Here is a 20,578-nt window from a genome sequence, read left to right on the forward strand (position 1 = left end):
ATTTTACAAGGTGGCAAGAGAAGATGTTGTTTTTCCTCACCACTCTCAAATTGGCTTACATCATTGGTGACGATGCGGAGCAAATTGCTGAACCATCAGACAAAGATACCGAAGAAATGGTGAACAAACGACGCAAATGGAAGGAGGATGAATTTCTATGTCAATGCCACATACTCAATGCTCTCTCCAACTCAATGTATAGCGCACATCGTACCATATCGACCGCCAAAGAATTGTGGGCTGCATTAGAGAACAAATACCGCATTGAAGAGGCAAGTAATCGTAAGTTTTTAATTGGGAATTATGTTGATTTTAAAATGACTAATGATAAGTCAGTTCTTGCACAAGTACATGAACTTCAACTTATTGTTAGTGATCTTAAAAATGCTGAAATTACTCTTGGAGAAGATTTTCAAGTAGGGGTGATTATTGCTAAATTACCTTCTTCTTGGAATGGCTACAAGAAGAAACTTAAGCATGATGAGAAAAATCATACTTTAGAATCTCTACTTCGACACCTTCGCATAGAAGAAGACTCTCGCATCCGTGAGAAAAGTGATGAGTTAGTGGAGAATCATCATTCAAAGGCAAATATGGTTGAGGAAGATAAGTCCAACGCCAAACTTAAGCCTAAGAATGATAAGAAATTCAAGAAGCAAAGTGCCAAAAACAAGAAGAAAGGAAATTGTTTTTTCTGCAACAAGCCGGGCCATCATATTCGTGATTGTCGCCATCACAAGAAAGAGACAAAAGCCAAAGTAAATTTGGTAGAAGATGAAGCACTAGTTGCTACAGTGACTGAAGCAAATTCAGTTGGCATTGATGGTGGATGGTGGATGGATACAGGGGCAACTATCCATATTTGCAAGGACCGTAGTCTTTTCAAGACTTATGAAGAATCTAGTGATAGAATTTTGGAGGTCACAAAGGCAAATGGCATTCGCACAAAAGTTGTTGGCAAAGGCTCTGTTGAATTGAAGTTCACATCAGGAAAAATTGTTACTCTTGTCAATGTATTTTATGTACCTGATATGAGCAAAAATCTAGTATCTGGGGACTTGCTCAATAAGAGGGGTATTCATTGGGAAGGGATATTCTTGTAATGGCATGATTAAATTGAATTTAATAGAAAGTACCTCTTCTTCTTATATTGTGAATTCTATTTCTTTATGGCATAATAGGCTAGGACATGTTAATTATGGTAGCATCAAGAATATGTCAAATTTAGGATTAATTTCTAATTGCCATGATTTTAATCATACTAAATGTCAAATATGTGTACAAGCCAAGATAACTAGAAAGTCTTTTAAATCTATAGATCGAACTTCTGAGTTACTTGACATTGTACATAGTGATGTTTGTGACTTGAAAAATAGTGAATCAAGGGGAGGTAACAAATACTTCTTAACCTTCATAGATGACTATTCAAGATATGCATATGTTTATCTTTTAAAAGCTAAAAGTGAAGTATTTGAAAATTTTCAAATCTTCAAGGCGGAAGTTGAAACTCAACTTAACCGTAAGATTAAAGTCCTTAGAACCGACCGGGGTGGTGAATATTACCCAAGTGAGTTTACAAAATTTTGTGAAACTCATGGCATAATCCATCAAGTTACGGCTCCTTATACGCCACAACAAAATGGAATTGCCGAAAGAAAAAATAAGACTTTAACTGAAATGGTAAATGCCATGTTACTTAGTTCCGGATTGTCACTTTCATTTTGGGGAGAAGCAATATTATCTGCTTGTTATATCTTGAATAGAATTCCATTGAAGAAGAAGAATATAACTCCTTACGAAATTTGGTTTAATCGTAAACCAAGTCTAATCGTCTTAAGGTATGGGGTTGTATTGCTTATGTAAGAAAACCTGGCCTAAAAAGACCAAAGTTAGGAAATAAGACTTACAAGTGTGTTTTTATTGGTTATTCTTTACATAGTTCTACTTATAGATTTTATAACTTGGAATCTCATGAAATTTTTGAATCTGTAAATGTAGAATTTTATGAACATCTTTTTAAGTCTAGTCCTTCTATTCCCAACTTAGATGGCAAAAGTCAAAATTCCAGTGTTCCTAATTTGGAGAATTCTCCTACGGAGGATTATGATCCAAATACTTCTACAGACATTGAGCCAAGGAGAAGTAAAAGACCTCGGGCTGAAAAATCTTTTGGTCCAGATTTTTTTGTCTATCTTGTTGAAGGGAATAGACATGAAATCAAGGATAAAACCTTGTTTGTCGTGAATATAGAAGATGAACCCAAAACTTATTTTGAAGCAATGAATTCTAGAGATGCCCTCTTTTGGAAGGAAGCAATTAATGATGAAATGAATTCTTTGTTGTCAAATAAAACTTGGGTATTATCTGACTTATCGCCTGGATCTAAATCCATTGGGTGCAAGTGGATTTTTAAGAAGAAACTGAATCCTGATGGTTCAATTAACAAATTCAAGGCAAGGTTAGTTGCTAAAGGGTTCAAACAAAGGCAAGGAATAGACTATTTTGATACTTATGCTCCAGTAGCTCGAATTGCTACAATTCGAGTACTAATCTCTCTTGCATCTATTCATCAACTAGTTGTCCATCAAATGGACGTAAAAACAGCTTTCTTAAATGGTGATTTAGAGGAGGAGATTTATATGGAACAACCGCAGGGATTTGTTCTTCCAAACCATGGAAAGAAAGTATGTAAACTTGGTAAATCTCTTTATGGTCTGAAGCAAGCACCAATGCAATGGCATGAGAAATTTGACAATGTAATTTTATCTTATGGTTTTAACATTATTGATGCTGATAAATGTGTGTATTATAAATGTGATACTAATGTTGTGATTATATGTCTTTACGTAGATGATATGCTTATTTTTGGTACCAACCTTGCTTGTGTAGAAGAGACTAAATCTTTTTTGTCATCTAACTTTGATATGAAAGATCTTGGAGAGGCTGAAGTGATCTTAGGAATTAAAATCCTAAGAAAAGATAATGGATTGGTACTTTCACAGTATCATTACATTGAAAAATTACTTAAGCGGTTCAGTCATTATGACTGTCAACCAGCCTCCACCCCTATGGATCCAAATATCAAGTTAATGAAAAATAATGGACGTTGTAAATCTCAATTGGAATATGCTAGTGTAGTAGGGAGTCTTATGTATGCAATGAATTGCACAAGACCCGATATAGCATATGCTGTAGGCATGCTTTGTAGATTTACAAGTAACCCAGATGAAGAACATTGGAAAGCTATTTCTAGATTTCTTTGTTATCTGAAGAAAACTATGGATTATGGATTACATTATCAAGGCTATCCCGCTGTATTAGAAGCATATAGCGATGCAAGTTGGAATAATATGGAATCTAACTCTAAATCCACAACTGGCTGGATATTCACAATGGGAGGTGCTGCCGTGTCTTGGAGTTCCAAGAAGCAGACTTGTGTTTCTGATTCAACTATGTTGACAGAATTCATTGCATTAGCTGATGCATCTAAAGAAGCTGAATGGCTTAAAAATTTACTTGAATATGTACCACTCTGGAAAAAGCCTACTCCAGCAGTGATGATTAGTTGTGATAATCAGTCAACAATATATAAAGTCTCAAATAAGAGTTATAACGGAAAGTCAAGGCATATAAGTCTTAGACATCAAAGTTTGAGACAATTGCTCAAGAAGGGAGTAATTACTATTGCTTATATACAGTCAAAAGCAAATTTAGCTGATCCTTTGACAAAAAGTCTATCAAGAGAGATGATCTTAAAGACATCTAGAGGAATGGGGTTGCGGTCTATATGAAATTCAACCATGTTTAGTGGAAACCCAACTTCAGACTTGAAATTATAGTCTAAGTTCAATGGGTACAAACAAACTAAAAGATTGGTTTAGCATGACACTATTATTTGGCTTGCCTCATATCCTAAATTTGATTTAGTGTCGGTATCTGCATGTTAGAGGATGGATTAAAATCCTTAATTAATTCTTTAAGGGTGATTCGCAGATTCACCCAAGAGAATTTACCTATGAGAGTGTGGAAGTGAGGCCGCTTCCTATGAATAAATTGACCATATTCTAGAGCACTCTCGAAATTAGGATATAGCACAAGGCGACAAGCGTGCAAAGTAAAAGAACACTCTTAAATTCAGAACTGAGTATGTATGACAATTCCGGCTTATCTACAAGGGTCCTTGGTTCAAGATTCGTACACCATAGCACCTTGATAAAGCTTTGATTTGTTTATGCTAAGTGAAAGTTCAAGTCCAAAAGACACTTATCACCTATGTACTTACTCTATTGATGATGTATACTATTGTATTTCAATTTTTTTTTTAATAATTTATACATATATTTTGAAAATAGGGGAGGATTGTTGGATATTTTCAAATAATTTAATGTTTTTCACATGGAAGTTTAAAGTAGTTTTTTGCATTGAAGAGACACAACCAATGAATACAAAACTACTTGGAAGTTATTTGTCTTAAACAGTTTTTTTTTTTATTCAAATTGAAAAGGTGCTTACGCAATGGTTGAATATCTATATAATAGCATTACCACAACCATTCTAGAGATGAGAAAAATATACATCATCAAGAGTTACCATAAAGAGTGTTCTTGGGTTGCTTTGGATAGTGCATCTTCAAAGATCAACCACAAACTAGAAAACTTCATTGTATCCTAAAGGCATTTTCTCGTATACCCGGTGCACTTGTGATACCTATCAAAGGGAGAGAAATTTATCTAAAAGAAAACGATTACGTGTCTTGAAGTTGTTCTAATTTTTCATCTTCTATTACCTCCATTAACATATAACTTTTCCAATAACATGTCCCTCGTTATGATAATTCCATTGCTCACTCTTTGGTTCGAATAACTAAATTTGATAGTAGAAAGACTATTTGACGAATTGTGTAGCACATGGAAATTGAGTCCCTCCTTGGAAAGGGATTGATTCCAGAATTTGTAATCTCCTTTTTTAATGAGAATTTTCTTCTAAAAAAATTTATCATGACCAGATAGGCTTGAGATTTTTTTTTAGGCATTGGTGATCATGCAAGTAAAAAAAAAAAAAGAAAAGAAAAAGGGGAGATGGGCTTGGATTCATACCCGGGTCAAGAAACGGGTCAATAAAGCAAGAAAAGATCCACTTCCTTTGCCCGACCCTTAAGTCCAAACTCCAAAGCCTGATAAACGCAGCTTTATTAAAAAAGAACTAAACTACTAATTGGGTAATTGGGTAATTGGGTCCACGATTATGTTAAGGCAATGGCAATACCACCATGTTTATGTTAAAATTTTGTTATCTTTAATTTAATTATTTATATAATTTGTTTTTCTGATTTTTTGCTTTAACCCTATTTTCTCACAGAGAGGAGGAAGGAGGAGCTAGAAAACAAGCCACCCTCCCCCTTTTTCCGTTTCTCCTGCTCGGAAGCACTGTTCCTAAATTCCCAATTCACGTCAAAACAATATCCGATATAACACGAGGAAAAGGAATTTTGTTTTGGTAATAATCAAATACAATTTACTACCTGAACCTCTCTCTATCTCTGGAATCTCAGAGCAGCTGCCCCCATAGCCTTATTTGAGGAGCCTCTGGTCCGGGTTCGTATTTACAATTCGATCTATTTCATGTAGTTTTCGTTCCTGAGAGTTCCATGTGCAATTGAATTTGTTATAGCGTTGATTATTTTGAGGTTTAGGGTTTGGTCTTGATATTGTTGTCGGCGATCTTCCGTTACTGGTGTTGATTGTATTCCGACCTTGTTTTGTGTGTAGTTTTTTCAATTCGGTAATTGGAGATGGTTATCTTGTAAAGGATTTTGGGTTATTTGATTTAAAAGAAAAAAAAATGTTGGCTTCTTGACCTTGGTTGTCAATGTTTGTTCAGAAATTTGATGTTAGGGTTTATTGCTGTCGGGTTTCTGGGAGATATTTTCAATTTGTACAACTTTATGTGTTGAGGCGTGTTTGGCTGTTGATGAAATTGAGGAAACCAGTTGTTAGAGAAAGCCAAAATCTTTGAACCCATTATTTTCTTTGTAAGGTCTTATTAAGGAGCCAGTAATTGCATTGAGTTTTCTGTCTCTGGTGGTTCTACATGAATGCCAAGTTGAATACTCAAATTATTGTTGTTTTTGTTCATTTTGAGTAGCCGAATCCCAAATGCATGGTTCGTCTATTTTTTGAGTTCCAGACATCTATGGGATTGGGTATATTTGTAATCCTAATTTGATTTCTGGACTTCCAATTTTATTAGAACTGATGGTTAATCCATAAATTCCTCTGTGTCTAATTTTTTTTATCATTCAAAGCAAGGGCACCTAATTATGACTGTAATTTTATTTGGTTGTCTTTTATCTAGCAACGGGAGTTGAAAGTTTGGTTGGAGGGTTTTGAGTGGGAAATGGCGGGAACCGCTAGTGAGGAGTCTGGAACAGGAAGCACTGTGGATGAAATTTCTAGTGCACAGCAGTGCCAATCAGGAGAAGCATTGACAGAGTGGCGCTGTTCTGAACAAGTTGAAAGTGGAACCCCATCAACATCACCCCCTTATTGGGACACTGATGAAGATGATGATGGTGCTTTTCTTTGACCTGGCCATGTTTCTATTAAATTTATTGAGTTGTATGCTGATTGAAGCTATTTGCTATCTTGATGATTGATAGTCAGTAGAATTTAAATAAGTTGATATAATATTGTGTTTATATTTGATACATTTAGCTCACGATGGCTTTGAAGAACCATTTGGTTACTTTCTGTTGATACAATGAAGGGAGTCTGATTGGTCATGGTGACATACCCCTGCTGTTTTTAGTTCACTGATGCTTTATATGGTAATTAGTTGCCTCTGTACATGCCATTTTATGGTTGCATGAGTGTCCTGCGATTGGATAATGTTTGCTTATGTCTTCGAGTTAGTAAATCCTAGTGGTTATAAAATGGAGGATCTTTGACTATGAATTACAAATCTAAGCAAATACCTATTTGATTACTTGACCATTCGGAAGATGTTTAGACTTGCATATTACTGGTTAGACAGGTGATTGTGCTTACCACTGGAAAAACCACAATTTTTTCATATGTTCCCCCCTTTTCATCTCCCTGCCTCCACCCGGTCTTTTTTGAAGTTAGGTTAATCCACATAGGAAGAGTTACCTTAATTCCACTTGTTTAAGCATTCTTCTAACCTTCTATATTCTTGGAAGTTAACCGGGCACAAATGATCATAGAGGAAGGAAAAGAGGGATTTCGAGGACCCTCCCTCTCATGTTCTCTAACTTCTCTGGCGAATGCTTAGAGATTTTATTTATCTGATGGTTGATTGAAATGCACTGTGGTTCCAGCAAAGTTATTGCCTGTGGGATTTGTTTACACCGTTGTGAGGCTACTATTTGCTTTTCCTGATTAGTTAGTAATGAAACTATTATTGACGGCACAATGTTTTTTTCTGCACTAGTACTATATTCAGATTATGAAATGGATGGATTGACTAGCATGGAAATGTGAGATCTTTCTTCTGAGACATCTACTATATATCGGAAGTGTCATACTTATTTAGATCTAATCTAACTAGCAAATGCATCTTTGGACCCTTATAATGCAAGATTCTCATATTAATCTCTCTAACTGGTGGCTCTCCTTTTCTTTTCAAGGATTTTTCAATTATATGTCTACATTTTCCATATGAGCATTCATGGGGTTCAAGATGCTGGTGGATCTTGAAAATCAACTGTTTTCATTTGATTGTTTGCCTGCAAAGTTGAACTATTTTTTCTCTTATCAGAAAAAATGTTGCATTGATGCAATCTCTCTGTTTACCAATTTCCTCATGCGCAAGGGTGTTTAATTTACTTCAAAGACCTTTACTTTTGGACTAATTTGACTCGGGTGCTGGAATTGGAATCTGAATGATTATTTTGACTTGTGAATACTTGTGCTCGACTCTATAATGCTTAAATTTGGTGAAATGTGTGATTTATCACTGCTTAACTTATGTTTATATTTGATAAAAAGTATGATTTATCTCATTTATAAGACACTAAGACTATTTATTAGGATACTTTTTTCCCCTCTTTGCTAACAGTGTCTCATCTTCTGTGTCGCAAATCATCATTACTACAGTTGGAATGAAAAATAAATTTTCAATTTTTTATGTGCTAATATTGAATACTTCCTGGTGAAATGCATTCCTATTTCTGTATGTTTCTTCATTTGTTAGGTCCAAAAAAATTTTGTGGTTTTTTATCGACATTTTTCCTTCTTTACAGGGCCAAGACCTTCCGAGTTATTTGGAAGACATGCATGGAAGATAGAGAAATTTTCACAGATCACTAAAAGAGAACTTCGTAGTAATGTATTTGAGGCTGGCGGCTACAAATGGTATGAGACTTTGTATATGTTGGATTGTGATGCGGTTTTGTGTAATTTATTTCACTCCTTTTTCTTTCTTTTTTTTTGGGTCACAAATTGTCATTCCTGATAGAGGGCGAAGCTTGGTGCCACAATGAGGTTGCTATATTTAGGTATCATATCCGTGATGTGTGGTAAGGATCCATACATCGGCCTGCATCGAAGCTGTGGTGGTGGGTGGCATAGTCATTAAATTCGTGCGATACATGATTTGTAATTGTGCAATAGCCCTTTCACCACAGAAGGATTTCCGGTGTATTGTTCCCCTATAGTGGAAGGGAGAGAGAAAATGTGGGTACGATGCATGAATTGCTGGTTATTGTCTGGATTGCAATAAAATAATTATGATTTTCTTTACAATCTCATTGGCAGTGGATTTCAGGTGAAACAAAGATGTTTTCCTAACATCTTTGCTTCTTCATTTTACTGCAAAGTCTAGACATCACTGATTAGATGATGCAGACAAAGAAAAAAACAAAAAGGAATTTTCTAGAGATATCAACAGACATCTACGTGCTGATTTTTATGAGACCTAATTATCTCCAGTAGATATTTTGGAGACATTACCAACCATTAGGTGATATTTTGGAGACAATTATTATGACTTGTCTGAATTAAAAAAAATTAAAAATGAATATTCTAGTGTTTTGGAACTTTTTTTTTTTTTGGTATGTGTTTTGGAACTCCTATATATAGATGATCTTTGTAATGTTAAAAGGGGTGCGATAATAGTGTTTGCTCGTGCAAGTTCCTTGTTTCTTTAACTTTGAAGGTAATCCCTTCTCAGTTTAGTACCAGACTCTGATCTCCAGGTCTGTCCAAGGAGGAGGACACCTCCCACAGCCTCACTTCATCATTTCCACACTTTTCTACCCATCTTACCCTAAATATTAGCCTAAACCCAGGTTTACTGGGCAGCTTCTGTTTAACCAGAAGCTTTTGCTGCGTCATTAGATCATCTGGTAGAGGGGAAGAGAATGTAGATTGGCTGATGTCATAGCCATAAGTGATAAGTGGACGCTCGAGGGAGAAGATAAAAAGTATTGGCTTCTCATTGAAGCTTTCCCAGAGAGAGAATGGATGATTATATAACAGAAGGCAAATTCTTTATACAAGGGGCCTTCGATGACTTTAATTCAGGATATGGTTAAAGACTTAAAACTATTTAATTATAGGTTCTGGTAGTTCTAAAGAAAATTTGCATCTGGATAGAATTCAGTTTCTCTTGTAGGTAACTCTCCGCTTTTGTTGTACTCTAGGGGGGTATTCATTGGTGCCTCTTCGATGAATTCCTTCCTTTTGTTCCTCAAAACAAGGTTTTTATTTAATCCTTCTGTTCATGGCAGGTATATTTTAATTTATCCCCAAGGCTGTGATGTTTGCAATCATCTCTCCTTATTTCTCTGTGTTGCCAACCATGAAAAACTTCTCCCAGGTGTGCTATCACTAATGAGATTGAAATTCAATGTTGATCTTGTTTGTATTTTCGTAATCGTGATAGTCACATACTTTATATATCTAACAGGTTGGAGTCATTTTGCGCAATTCACGATAGCTGTGGTGAATAAAGATCCTAAGAAGTCAAAATATTCTGGTTGGTTGGTTTATTGTTGGTTTGGCTACCAGTTTCATTTCCAATGTATGTTATGCTGACAGAAAATTGTGCAGATACACTGCATCGATTTTGGAAGAAAGAGCACGACTGGGGTTGGAAGAAGTTCATGGAGCTATCAAAAGTGCTAGATGGGTTTATTGATGCCGACTCTCTTATTATAAAGGCGCAAGTGCAAGTGATCAGGTGTTTTATTTTTTTTCTTATTTTCTGAATGTTTTTATGTGATGCTTTGTGCCAATATCCTTGTGCTATTGACTTTGTATGCTACCCAATCCTTTTAGATATAATGATGCCTATTCTGCGACTTTCTCTTTTTACTAGTGTGTATTAGCGCATATGCTGGCATGCTGCGGCTGTGTAGTCTTGCATCCTGTCCATCCTGTCCCATTGATATCCCCGATGTTGATGCTCTGGAAGTATTGCAAATCTTATTCTCGTGAAGTTTTAATTGTTGCTCTCTGAATTTTATTCTGGAGATTTTTTGCTAAGCTAATATTTTCCTAGACATTCATTTTATATTTAAATATAAAAAAAATTTGTCCAGACATAGTATATTTTTTTAAAATGCCGGAGCTATTGTAGATGTGCCCGAAATCAATATAAGCTAAAAATGGGTTGAGGATGGCTGAATGGTTAAAAACTTCGGATTTTTTTTACCGATGAAACACTTGGATGACTGCTGTGCTTTGGGGCTAGTTTATGAGACTTTATTTGATGGCATTGTTCATATTTCCATGTGGGTGTTGAGGTCCTTCAAAGAGTAGCCTTCTATTAAAATTTCATGTGACAGTGATATATATTTGTAACTTTACACTGGAGGGGCTCTAGTGTGTCCAGGATTTATTCATTATAAACTGGAAACAGTTTGAGAGTTGCTGAATGGTAAAAAGCATTTGACGTGTTGCACATGGGATGTCTGCAGCACACAAATAAAGATTTCCACCTCAGATGGTGCTGAAGGCTGTGAGAATTACTTAGGGTTAATTCTTAGAATTTTCACTGTTACACATAAGATTTTGCCAATGTGCTATATTCTACTAACTTAAAGAGATTTTCCTGTAAAACATGGAAATCTATGATCGTGATGGGATTATTTTCTTCATATAGTTTTATTTGTTAGGTCATGCAGACTTAATAATTTTTAGTTTTAAATTTTGCTGGCTTAAATTTTCAGTGGCCCCATCTTGATGTTCATCTTATTTCAGAATCCGATGTGTGATTAGCACACTCCTTATGAGATCTCTCATTGCACTTAATTGGTGGTTGACTGTGCCTTTTCTTTCGAATTTTTAGTAGTCTCATATCTTGATATGGAGCACTTATTTTTTTAGCCTTTTTTGTTTATAGGGAAAAAGCAGATAGGCCTTTTCGCTGCCTTGATTGTCAGTATCGGAGAGAACTTGTTAGGGTATATTTGACAAATGTTGAGCAGATTTGTCGGCGTTTTGTGGAGGAGAAACGGGGCAAGCTGGCAAGGTTGATAGAAGATAAAGCTAGATGGTCAAGGTATTGTGTGTTTTTCTCTGATATTAGTAGTCAGTTATAAATGACTGAAAACCTTGATTAAAATTTTGGCCCCCTGAATATTTCGTTTCTCATAGCTGTGGTGTCCTAAGGCATGGTCTCTTAAAGCTCTTAAAGTTCTCCGGCTTCCTTTAAAAGTGGATTTAGCTTTTGTGTTGATGTTGACTAAGTATTTTTATTTTTTTAATTGAACTTTTTCCTCACTCGATAGGTCATTGGTGTTTCACTGCTTGTTCTATGATATTGTCTCCTGTTCTTTGACCATGGATTTTACTTGTCTACTGGTTCCTGGCCTATTAATCTATTGACTTAATATTTTCTTTTTTATGGTGTCAAGCATTCTGCCTGCCCTAGTATTATTTTTGTGAACTGCATTACTTTCATGTTCTTTTCAGGCACGTTGTATTTGGTATTAATGTATTATGTGGTTGCCTTCTTTAGTTACCCTTCCAGACAATGCTAGATGGTCAAGGTATTGTGTGTTTTTCTCTGATATTAGTAGTCAGTTATAAATGACTGAAAACCTTGATTAAAATTTTGGCCCCCTGAATAGCTGTGGTGTCCTAAGGCCTGGTATATTAAAGTTCCCCTGCTTCCTTTAAAAGTGGATTTAGCTTTTGTGTTGATGTTGACAAAGTATTTTTGTTCTTTTAATCGAACTTTTTCCTCACTCAATACTTCATTGGTGTTTCACTGCTCGTTCTATGATATTGTCTCCTGTTCTTTGACTATGGATTTTACTTGTCTCCTAGTTCCTGGCCTATTAATCTGTTGACTTAATATTTTCTTTCTTATGGTGTCAAGCATTCTGCCTGCCCTAGTATTATTTTTGTGAACTGCATTACTTTCATGTTCTTTTCAGGCACGTTGTATTTTGGTATTAATGTATTATGTGATTGCCTTCTTTAGTTACTCTTCCAGAAAATGCGGAATTGATTTGATGATAACAGATTTTTTGAAATGTTTCTAGCTTCCGTGCTTTCTGGTCAGCAATGGATCAAACTACTCAGCGCCGCATGTCTAAGGAGAAAAGAGCTGCAATACTTAAAGTTGTTGTGAAGCATTTCTTTATTGAAAAGGAAGTCACTTCAACTTTGGTGATGGATTCCTTATATAGTGGATTGAAGGCTCTTGAGGATCAGGCTAACGGAAAGAAGGGGAGGGCGAAGTTGTTAGACGTCGAAGAAATGCCAGCTCCTATTGTTTGTGTGGACAAAGATATGTTTGTGTTGGTGGATGATGTGCTTCTACTACTTGAGAGGGCTGCATTGGAACCATTGCCTCCAAAAGACGAGAAAGGCCCTCAGAATCGCACAAAGGTGAGGTGCTTCATGCATGTATTACATGTTAAACCCTCTGGTGACTCTCGTGTGAGTGTATGACACTATGGGACCATGTATACTGCACACGTTCAGTTCTCTTGACATGGTTTGTCCATGCTTTAACTTTAGAAATTTTATCTTAGCTACTAATTTCTGTAAATAATCCTTAATTATTCCAAGATTGTTCCTTTGATGAGAGGGCGAGCCTTGTTGCAGCACTAAAGTTGTCCATTGCAACATAGGAGTCTTGACAATGTAATAGTAATAAAAAAGAGCTCTCGGCCTACTAGTAGACTTCACCTCAGGACTTCAATCAGGACAAGGTTCGAGTCCTTTCTAACTACTAATATAATTAAAAAAATTGTCAAAAAATAAAGAAACAAAATAAACATAGGTGTCTTATTCTCTTTGAATGAGAGGCTGGGCATTTTGAGACCTAATAGGAACTCTGCATGATCATAGCAGTGACATTCTTTTTAAGTTCTGGCAAATCAAATTTGGCTTTTTATGTGAATGATAGCGGTGCAGCAGTGAGGAGAATCGTGAGAATTTGTATAGGGGAGATTAGGAAGCGAAGAAGATGACCTAAAAATACATTGCTTGTAGTAGTAAGAAAAGATATGAAATCAATAGTGTTGATGTAAGTATGATCCTAAATAGAAATGAATGGCGGAAACGAATACATGTAGTGGGTTCCCTTTAATTTTTCTCATAGACTCATGTGGCCGACCCCAAACTTTTGGAATAAAGGCTCGGATGATGATGGGCGTGAATGATTTTGCATGTTAATGTGGTTCAATGATATGGAAATTGCCAGGAATGGAAGGCTTTGTGTGCTTATCTTGCAATGTCACTTACTTTTGAATTTCTTATGGTCTAATTTTTTTTATTGTATTTCCCATCTTGTACACATTGCTGAAAACATATGCTAGGTTGATTTAACTTGATAATCATTTGATACGACAAACTTCCATTTTTAAATAGGATGGAAGTTCTGGGGAGGACTTCAACAAGGACTTTATCGAGTGTGATGAAAGGAGGCTTACAGAATTGGGTCGTAGAACTGTGGAAATATTTGCCCTCACCCATATATTCAGGTAATTTTTGGTTGTGTGATATAAATATATGACTGTTTTGGTTTCAAACATTGCTACCATGATGAAATTGCTAGCAATTACCTTTTGTCTCTCTGTCATGGAATGGGATCAGCAGTATGAGTTCTTTTGATTTGATTATATTCCTTTGTTACTAAAAGCAACCTTGAAGAAGCAAACTGAGGAAGTTTCTGTACACTGCTGCTGGTATGTATGCAGAAAGGGGTTTTACTATGCAAGGTGGGTTCAATGTGGCCAATTTTAGGTGGTTCACTGCAAAAAAAGAAGGAAGTAATTTTGATTCTTCTTCTTGTCTCACATAGATGTACTCTCACAAATCATAAAGTCTTGAGGAAAAGAAATAGTTGCTTTTGCACCTAATATCTATAGTATCGAAATATCTCATCTGGGTTGTACCTTCCTTGTGCCCCTTTAATAAAATTTTCCCTACTCAAAACGAGAAGAAATATCAATTTTTATTCATAAAATAGTTAGATTTTTTTGGTATCCAAGAATATAGTGAGAATAGTATTGTGAAAATTTGAGTTGGATTTGTCCGTGTGCATGTTTTCCTGTCTTTCTACAATATGCAAATTAATTCTGATGGTGGTCAATACTTGGTAGTAATTAATTTTAATGGACCATTGTCTTGCAATTTTGTTTGGCCACTCATGTGTGTGTGAAAGTATTTGTTTTTTGTTGCTACTACTTTATGCACATTAATGTTGGGTTGTTTCTCACTTTTTACCTTATTGAAAGAAACAAAAGTTCATCAAAAAAATTTATTTTGTTATGTTAGTTGAGGTCTTTTTAATTTTTGGAATCATGCTTGCTTCTTGCTTTCTTCATTTGCTTTGAAGTCCATGTTCTACTCCTTTTCTTTATGTGTTCACCCTACTTTTAAAAGGTCGGTTTCTTGGCACTTGGGAGCATAATTATTGTTTTCGCATAGCTAACATAGTTCTTATTTGTGGATAAAGCTTTAGTTCTGTAGATTTTAGATGTGGGGGAATAAATGCCAATTCATTGCTGACATATGATTTTGGAAAACGAGATACTTTTATTGTCCTACTAAAGTGAAAAAAAGAGAGAGAAGAAAGTAGAGTAACACTTTGAGGTGGAGTGACAAGCAGTAGAACATGAGAAGTCGGAAAACTGTAAATAAAATTGCAGAAACGAAATTCCTTTTGAAAATTCGTTACGCAGTTTTTACAAATGTTTCATATTATTTAGTAAGGTTCTACGATGGCTCCCAACCTGCAGTCCCCTTCTTTATTCTGGCAAGGGACTGGCTATTGTAGCAGGCGGAGTCACCATGTTTGATGTATGATGACAATTAAAACAAGAGTTGTCAACTTTGCCTTCATTTAAAGTTATGCCTACTCATAGGGGTGGTGCTTCAGCCTAATTGGCCACCCTCAGACCTCCCTGAGCTTGAGGTCAGAAGTTAAAATCCCCCTCCCTCAATGTAAAAGCGTACTTACAAAAAAGAAGCAAAATCATGCCTACTCATGCATAGTCTGAATTTCCTCTTGATATGGTTATCTGTAGTAGTATTTTTCTTGCACACCTCTCTATTGAAGGATGTTTTCCAGGGATGTGATTTTACTTGATTTCTAGGCTTCAGTGTGGATTTTGAAATTTTTAGGGAAAGAGAGATAGCTGAAAAGTTAATTTCAGTTCTCTTTGCACTGGATATTTTGTAACACACTGTGGAAAGCCTTATCCTAATATGTTGCTCAATCGTGGTTCCTTTTTTTGCTTTTCTGTAATTTACCTAGATTGGCTTGGAGATTTCATGCATGTAAGTAGCCGTTTGCTTCTTGTTTTTCCTCTACCTGGCAAAAGACTCTACCTGGCAAAAGAACTGAATGGTAGTAGTAATGGCTTTCGGGCCCTAGAAAGCGTAATTATATGGAACTGGTTCTGTTAGTTTTCATTTTTCTTTTTTGCCTTCCTCTTTTGTCTTTGTTATAGTTTGTCTTTGACCTGTTGACTGATTAAAATGGAGTCATCAGTGTCTTGTATATTCCTCTAATAATGGAGAGACAGCTAATAAGGGTTGTTATTGTCTTACATAAATTTTTTTTTCGAACATCTTTCTCCGGAAACTTTCATATGTGAATCTCATCTTTATGGATAATTTTTTTGTATTCTTTATATGCAGCAATAAAATTGAAGTTGCCTACCAGGAAGCTGTTGCTTTGAAGAGGCAAGAAGAGCTCATCCGTGAAGAGGAGGCAGCATGGCTAGCTGAGAGCGAGCAGAAGTTCAAACGTGGAGTGCTAGAAAAGGAAAAGAAATTAAAGAAGAAACAGGTATAGATTTTCAATATAGGTTCGTTGCGATATAAACTTTGATTGTAATCATTGCTGATGTCTTGTATGCTGCAGTCTAAACAAAAGCGGAACAATCGCAAAGGGAAGGATAGAGGGAGGGAGAGGGTTGTAACCCAAGAGAAGCTACTAGATGAACAACCTAGTGAAACAAGAGACTCCATTGTGGAGGATGATCCGCCTGTGGTTGAAAAGCCGGATGTGATGGAAAATGTTTCCGATGTGTCTGATTCAGTGGATGGTGTAGCTGAGGTAGTTCCACTTGATTCAGAAGAAAGGGATGCCAGTCTTGTCAATTGGGATACTGACACGTCAGAAGTTCATCATTCAACAGAAGCTGGTAGCAGTGAAATTAGTGCACTGTCATCAGTACCGAATGGAACTGATAAAAGGAGCCCATCTGTGATGGATGATAGCTCCTCAACATGTTCTACAGACTCAGTCCCTTCAGTTGTAATGACTGGGTCCTACAAGGGGAGTTCCTTTTCAAACTATCAAAATAAAAAATCACCTAGCAGGTAAACTGATAGTTTGCACTTATTTTTGTACATTTGATCTAGAATATTTGATATTGTATCTGAATTTGTATCTGGTATTTATAGAGAAAAGAGTCAACGAGGTAAGGTCACATGTGATGGAGAAGGTTGGGCAAATGGAATGGATAATCAGACATCTGTGCCTGTAGTAGATGCAATGGATATTCATGATGCCTCTGGAAGTAGCAAAGCTGGTGAATCTGAATCAGAAGCTCCTCGCTCCATGAAGGGGCAGATTAACTGCCTTGAGCAGAATGCGTTTAAGAAAGTCAGTTACTCTGTAAGTGTACTCTATTATCTGATTTACATTATATGCAGACACTATTGAGTGTTTGTAGCTTAGAAATATCTTAACAAGCATGACAGCTTTGCGTATTTTATGTGTTAATTTAATCTTTTTGTTAGCTTTTCTCTTAACCAGCCTGGTGGATATAATGTTTCTTAGGGTTCTCTCTCTCCTTCCTTCCTTTTCCATATTCTGGTGACTGTATTTAGCACTATGATTTTGTGAATGCAAATAAATTATTCAAATTTTATCAAAGGAAAGAACACGTTTCCTCAACTATAGAGTTCTACTGCCCCACCAACCATAAAAAGATTGGTAAGAAAATCATCAGAATGCTTTTCGCAGTATGATTCAGTGCTGAATGTTGAAGGCTTGTTTGTCTTGTGCTTTTATGTTGCTCTCACGGTAAATTACTGGAATCCTCCAAAGCATTTTGCTTTTTGCTGCCTCTTATTCAAATCACATCATGGTTTACCTTTTTCTATTAATTCCAGTCGTGATCCACACTGTTGTGCCGCTAGACCGGCGCTGATCACTGAAGTCTCGATTGATTGATCATATCCTTTTCTATTTGATAGGAAGAAGTTGCACCACGGCAGAAGAAATTTGGCTCCAAAGATCTCAATGTGGAAAGCTCTAATAAAGAAAAGTCAACAGCTTCACCACCCTCTCCCAAAAGCCCTCCCAGAAATCTGCCATCTGGTCTTCCATCGAAGTCGGGGCAAAATGTTCCATCGAAGTCTGCGCAAAATGTTCCATTGAAGTCAGAGCAAAAGATGACCGCTCCAGTGGATCCTGCTCTAGTTAAGAAAGTTTCAGTATATAGCTCACCACAGAGTGGAAAAGTCACATCTTTAACCACTTCTTCCCAGAACTCAAGCATGTTGAAACTTGAGGCCCAGAATACAGTAGCTGCAAAACCAACAGAAAAACCCATGCTACAGCAAGTGCCTCCGATGTCAAGGCCTTCTAGCGCTCCTCTAATCCCTTCTCCCCGAGCAATTGCTCCTGTTGTATCCATGGTTCAGACAGCGCCATTAGCCCGTTCAATTAGTGCAGCTGGCCGATTGGGTCCTGAGCCGTCACCAGCTACTCATAGTTATGGTCCACAGACTTATCGAAATGCCATAATGAGTCACCCTGTTGGTTCAGGTTCTGCTGCTTTCAACCATCCCAGCCCTCCGAGTTCGGGAATAACTCTATCTTCAGCGTACTCACAGTCACCCTCCTTGTTATCAGCCCCTGTGTTTGTACCACCGAGCTCTGAAAGGGTAGACCCAAACTATGTTCAGTCTGGCTTCTCTTATGGCATGGGGATTGTGGATGTCGTACAGAATGGGCCCCAGTGGCTTGAAGGTTCTCATAGGGATGGCAATAGGAATCTTCATCATGATCCTTCTCTGCTTAATGGCATTCAAAACCTCGACTTGTACAAGCCTGTAAACAGTGGATCACGGGAGCATTTCTCGCCCGAGTTTCGAGCTTCTACTTCTGGGCGTCACACCCAAGGCGTGGTAACAGATGAGTTTCCACATCTTGATATCATCAATGATTTGCTTGATGATGAACATGGGGTTAAAGGAGATAGGGCAAACACAGTGTTCCATTCTCGTTGCAATGGGCCAATCTTAAATCGACAATTCACTTTTCCTTGCGAAGTGGGTGAATCAGGTGACTTGGGGATGTCAACCAGTTCCGGCAGGATTGAGCGAACACAGAGTTACCAAGATGGCGGATTCCGGTGGGGATATAGGCCACCTAGCAGTCATTTTGACTCAACGGGGGATTTTCCCCCTCATTCTAATAGTTCGTTACCTCATACTAACGGTCATATTGATGGGCTGATGCCAAACCATTGGCAGATGACCAGTTCTGACCCATCTTCACTAGGCGGCATGAGGAATGTGGATGGTGATGGTTACCCACGTTACAGTCCAGATTATTCAAATTTGGCGTGTGGCGTCAATGGCTATACTGTATTTCGGCCTTCAAATGGACATTGAAGAAACTATGATGGCAATTTGCCTGCTAACCTGTGAGGGGGTGATGGTTCATTGTAATGATGTATGAACTATGAAGGGATTGTTTTGGGTCTCAGGTTGTAATGAGGCTACAATTTTTTTTATAAAAAACATTTTGTAAAGAGTGTTTCTCCTGCATTGCCTTTGCCTCCGGTCTTTCTTATAATGAGGATTTAATATAAATTTGGGTTTTGGGTTAATAATCCCAGTGGGCACGAATAATATTGGATCGACATTTTTTTTTTTGAAATATTGTTGAGAAATATGCTTCACATTGGAATCGAATCGTGAGCACACATATGCTTAATCCAGTCGATTGTAAACCGAATCACCTCTGATTAGTAATCGACATTATTTGTCGTTGCTCTACTTTGTGGCATGTTGTGGATGTTCATGTTAGAGCTAATACGAGATTGCCAACTACACTTGTGGAAATTCACAATAGGTGATGTAATAAAACTTAGTTCATATCAAGCTAATGCGAACAGATACTTTTCCTCATCAATCTGGACTTGCTTTGGTCAATGAACCTTCTCTTTTTTCTTTTTCTAGATTTATAGCTTACTATTGAACTTTGCGGTTGGGAAATTTTTGACGACAATGTTGAGTTAGACCAAGCATTACAGTTTTTGAGTCCATTTTTTTGATAACCAATTAATTTTAAGCTTTCAAGAACCTCATTTTAGAATTGATTATTTTGTTTATCATGCTTTTCTTTTGGTTTTTTTTTTTGGCTTTATTTCTTTGATTTTGTAACTGGGCTCTGATCGATTCAATGGATTCGTTTGGGAGTTTATTGTGTTTTTACGTTTTGTGGTGAGTTGAGGCGAGTTTTGAAACTGTGATTGAGGTGTGGTGAGTTGCAATGACAAACAAGTTTGGCGCTTTAATAAAAATATTGTGACAATATGAGGGTAAAATTTGATGTTTTCATTGATATTTATTCGTTTTTTATGAAATTGAGTAAATATTTTTTTTGCGTTGAAACCAAAAGCGATCCATTTGACAAATTGTAAATATTCTTTTTGTGCTTTTGGCTGTATTACTGAATTGTTTGTGTATTTAAGGCATTGCTTGTAGGATAAAATACATCTGATTACCTCATCACCTTGTTCATATCTTCAACTATGCGCATGTCAGTATTGACGAATGAAGCCACTTTCCAGTCAAGTCCTCTTTAAACGTTCAAAGTCAAGAAACTTTTAGTGCTTTCCACTCACAATTCCATTCCAATACTCAGGCAAACCAATGCAAAACACGACTCAAGTTCTTGAAATACCTTAATCTTGTACATTAATACACAATTTTTCAGAAAGATTAGATCCAGGAATGGAAAAAAAAAGGCCTTGGGATTCAAGTTCAACACCACCTCCCTCCCTCTTTCCCCCTTGTGACTCATTCAACTATTTGAATGAATGAACAATGTGTGTGTATATATATAT

General features: G+C 36.7%; 1 protein-coding gene across 1 annotated transcript; it reads left to right on the top strand.

Annotated features, from left to right (window-relative positions):
• Positions 1-5,319: 5,319 nt before the first annotated feature.
• On the top strand, positions 5,320-19,287 carry LOC120014945 (TNF receptor-associated factor homolog 1a-like). Its single transcript, XM_038867083.1, has 13 exons — positions 5,320-5,594; positions 6,355-6,571; positions 8,261-8,372; positions 9,749-9,837; positions 9,928-9,996; positions 10,071-10,200; positions 11,365-11,523; positions 12,512-12,860; positions 13,848-13,960; positions 16,125-16,275; positions 16,351-16,811; positions 16,896-17,109; positions 17,694-19,287. Exons 2-13 carry the CDS (start codon positions 6,397-6,399, stop codon positions 19,116-19,118), a joined length of 3,447 nt encoding a protein of 1,148 aa, XP_038723011.1. The 5' UTR covers positions 5,320-5,594; positions 6,355-6,396; the 3' UTR covers positions 19,119-19,287.
• Positions 19,288-20,578: the final 1,291 nt, after the last annotated feature.

The sequence above is a fragment of the Tripterygium wilfordii genome, chromosome 14, assembly GCF_013401445.1.
Source record: "Tripterygium wilfordii isolate XIE 37 chromosome 14, ASM1340144v1, whole genome shotgun sequence".
NCBI classification, from domain to species: domain Eukaryota; kingdom Viridiplantae; phylum Streptophyta; class Magnoliopsida; order Celastrales; family Celastraceae; genus Tripterygium; species Tripterygium wilfordii.

Bases quoted from the DNA above. Each gene is read 5' to 3' on its own strand.
- LOC120014945 (XM_038867083.1), top strand. From the start codon at position 6,397: ATGGCGGGAACCGCTAGTGAGGAGTCTGGAACAGGAAGCACTGTGGAT. The intron at 9,838-9,927 runs GTGTGCTATCAC...TATATCTAACAG, and splicing joins CCATGAAAAACTTCTCCCAG to GTTGGAGTCATTTTGCGCAA. The intron at 16,812-16,895 runs GTAAACTGATAG...TGGTATTTATAG, and splicing joins AATAAAAAATCACCTAGCAG to AGAAAAGAGTCAACGAGGTA.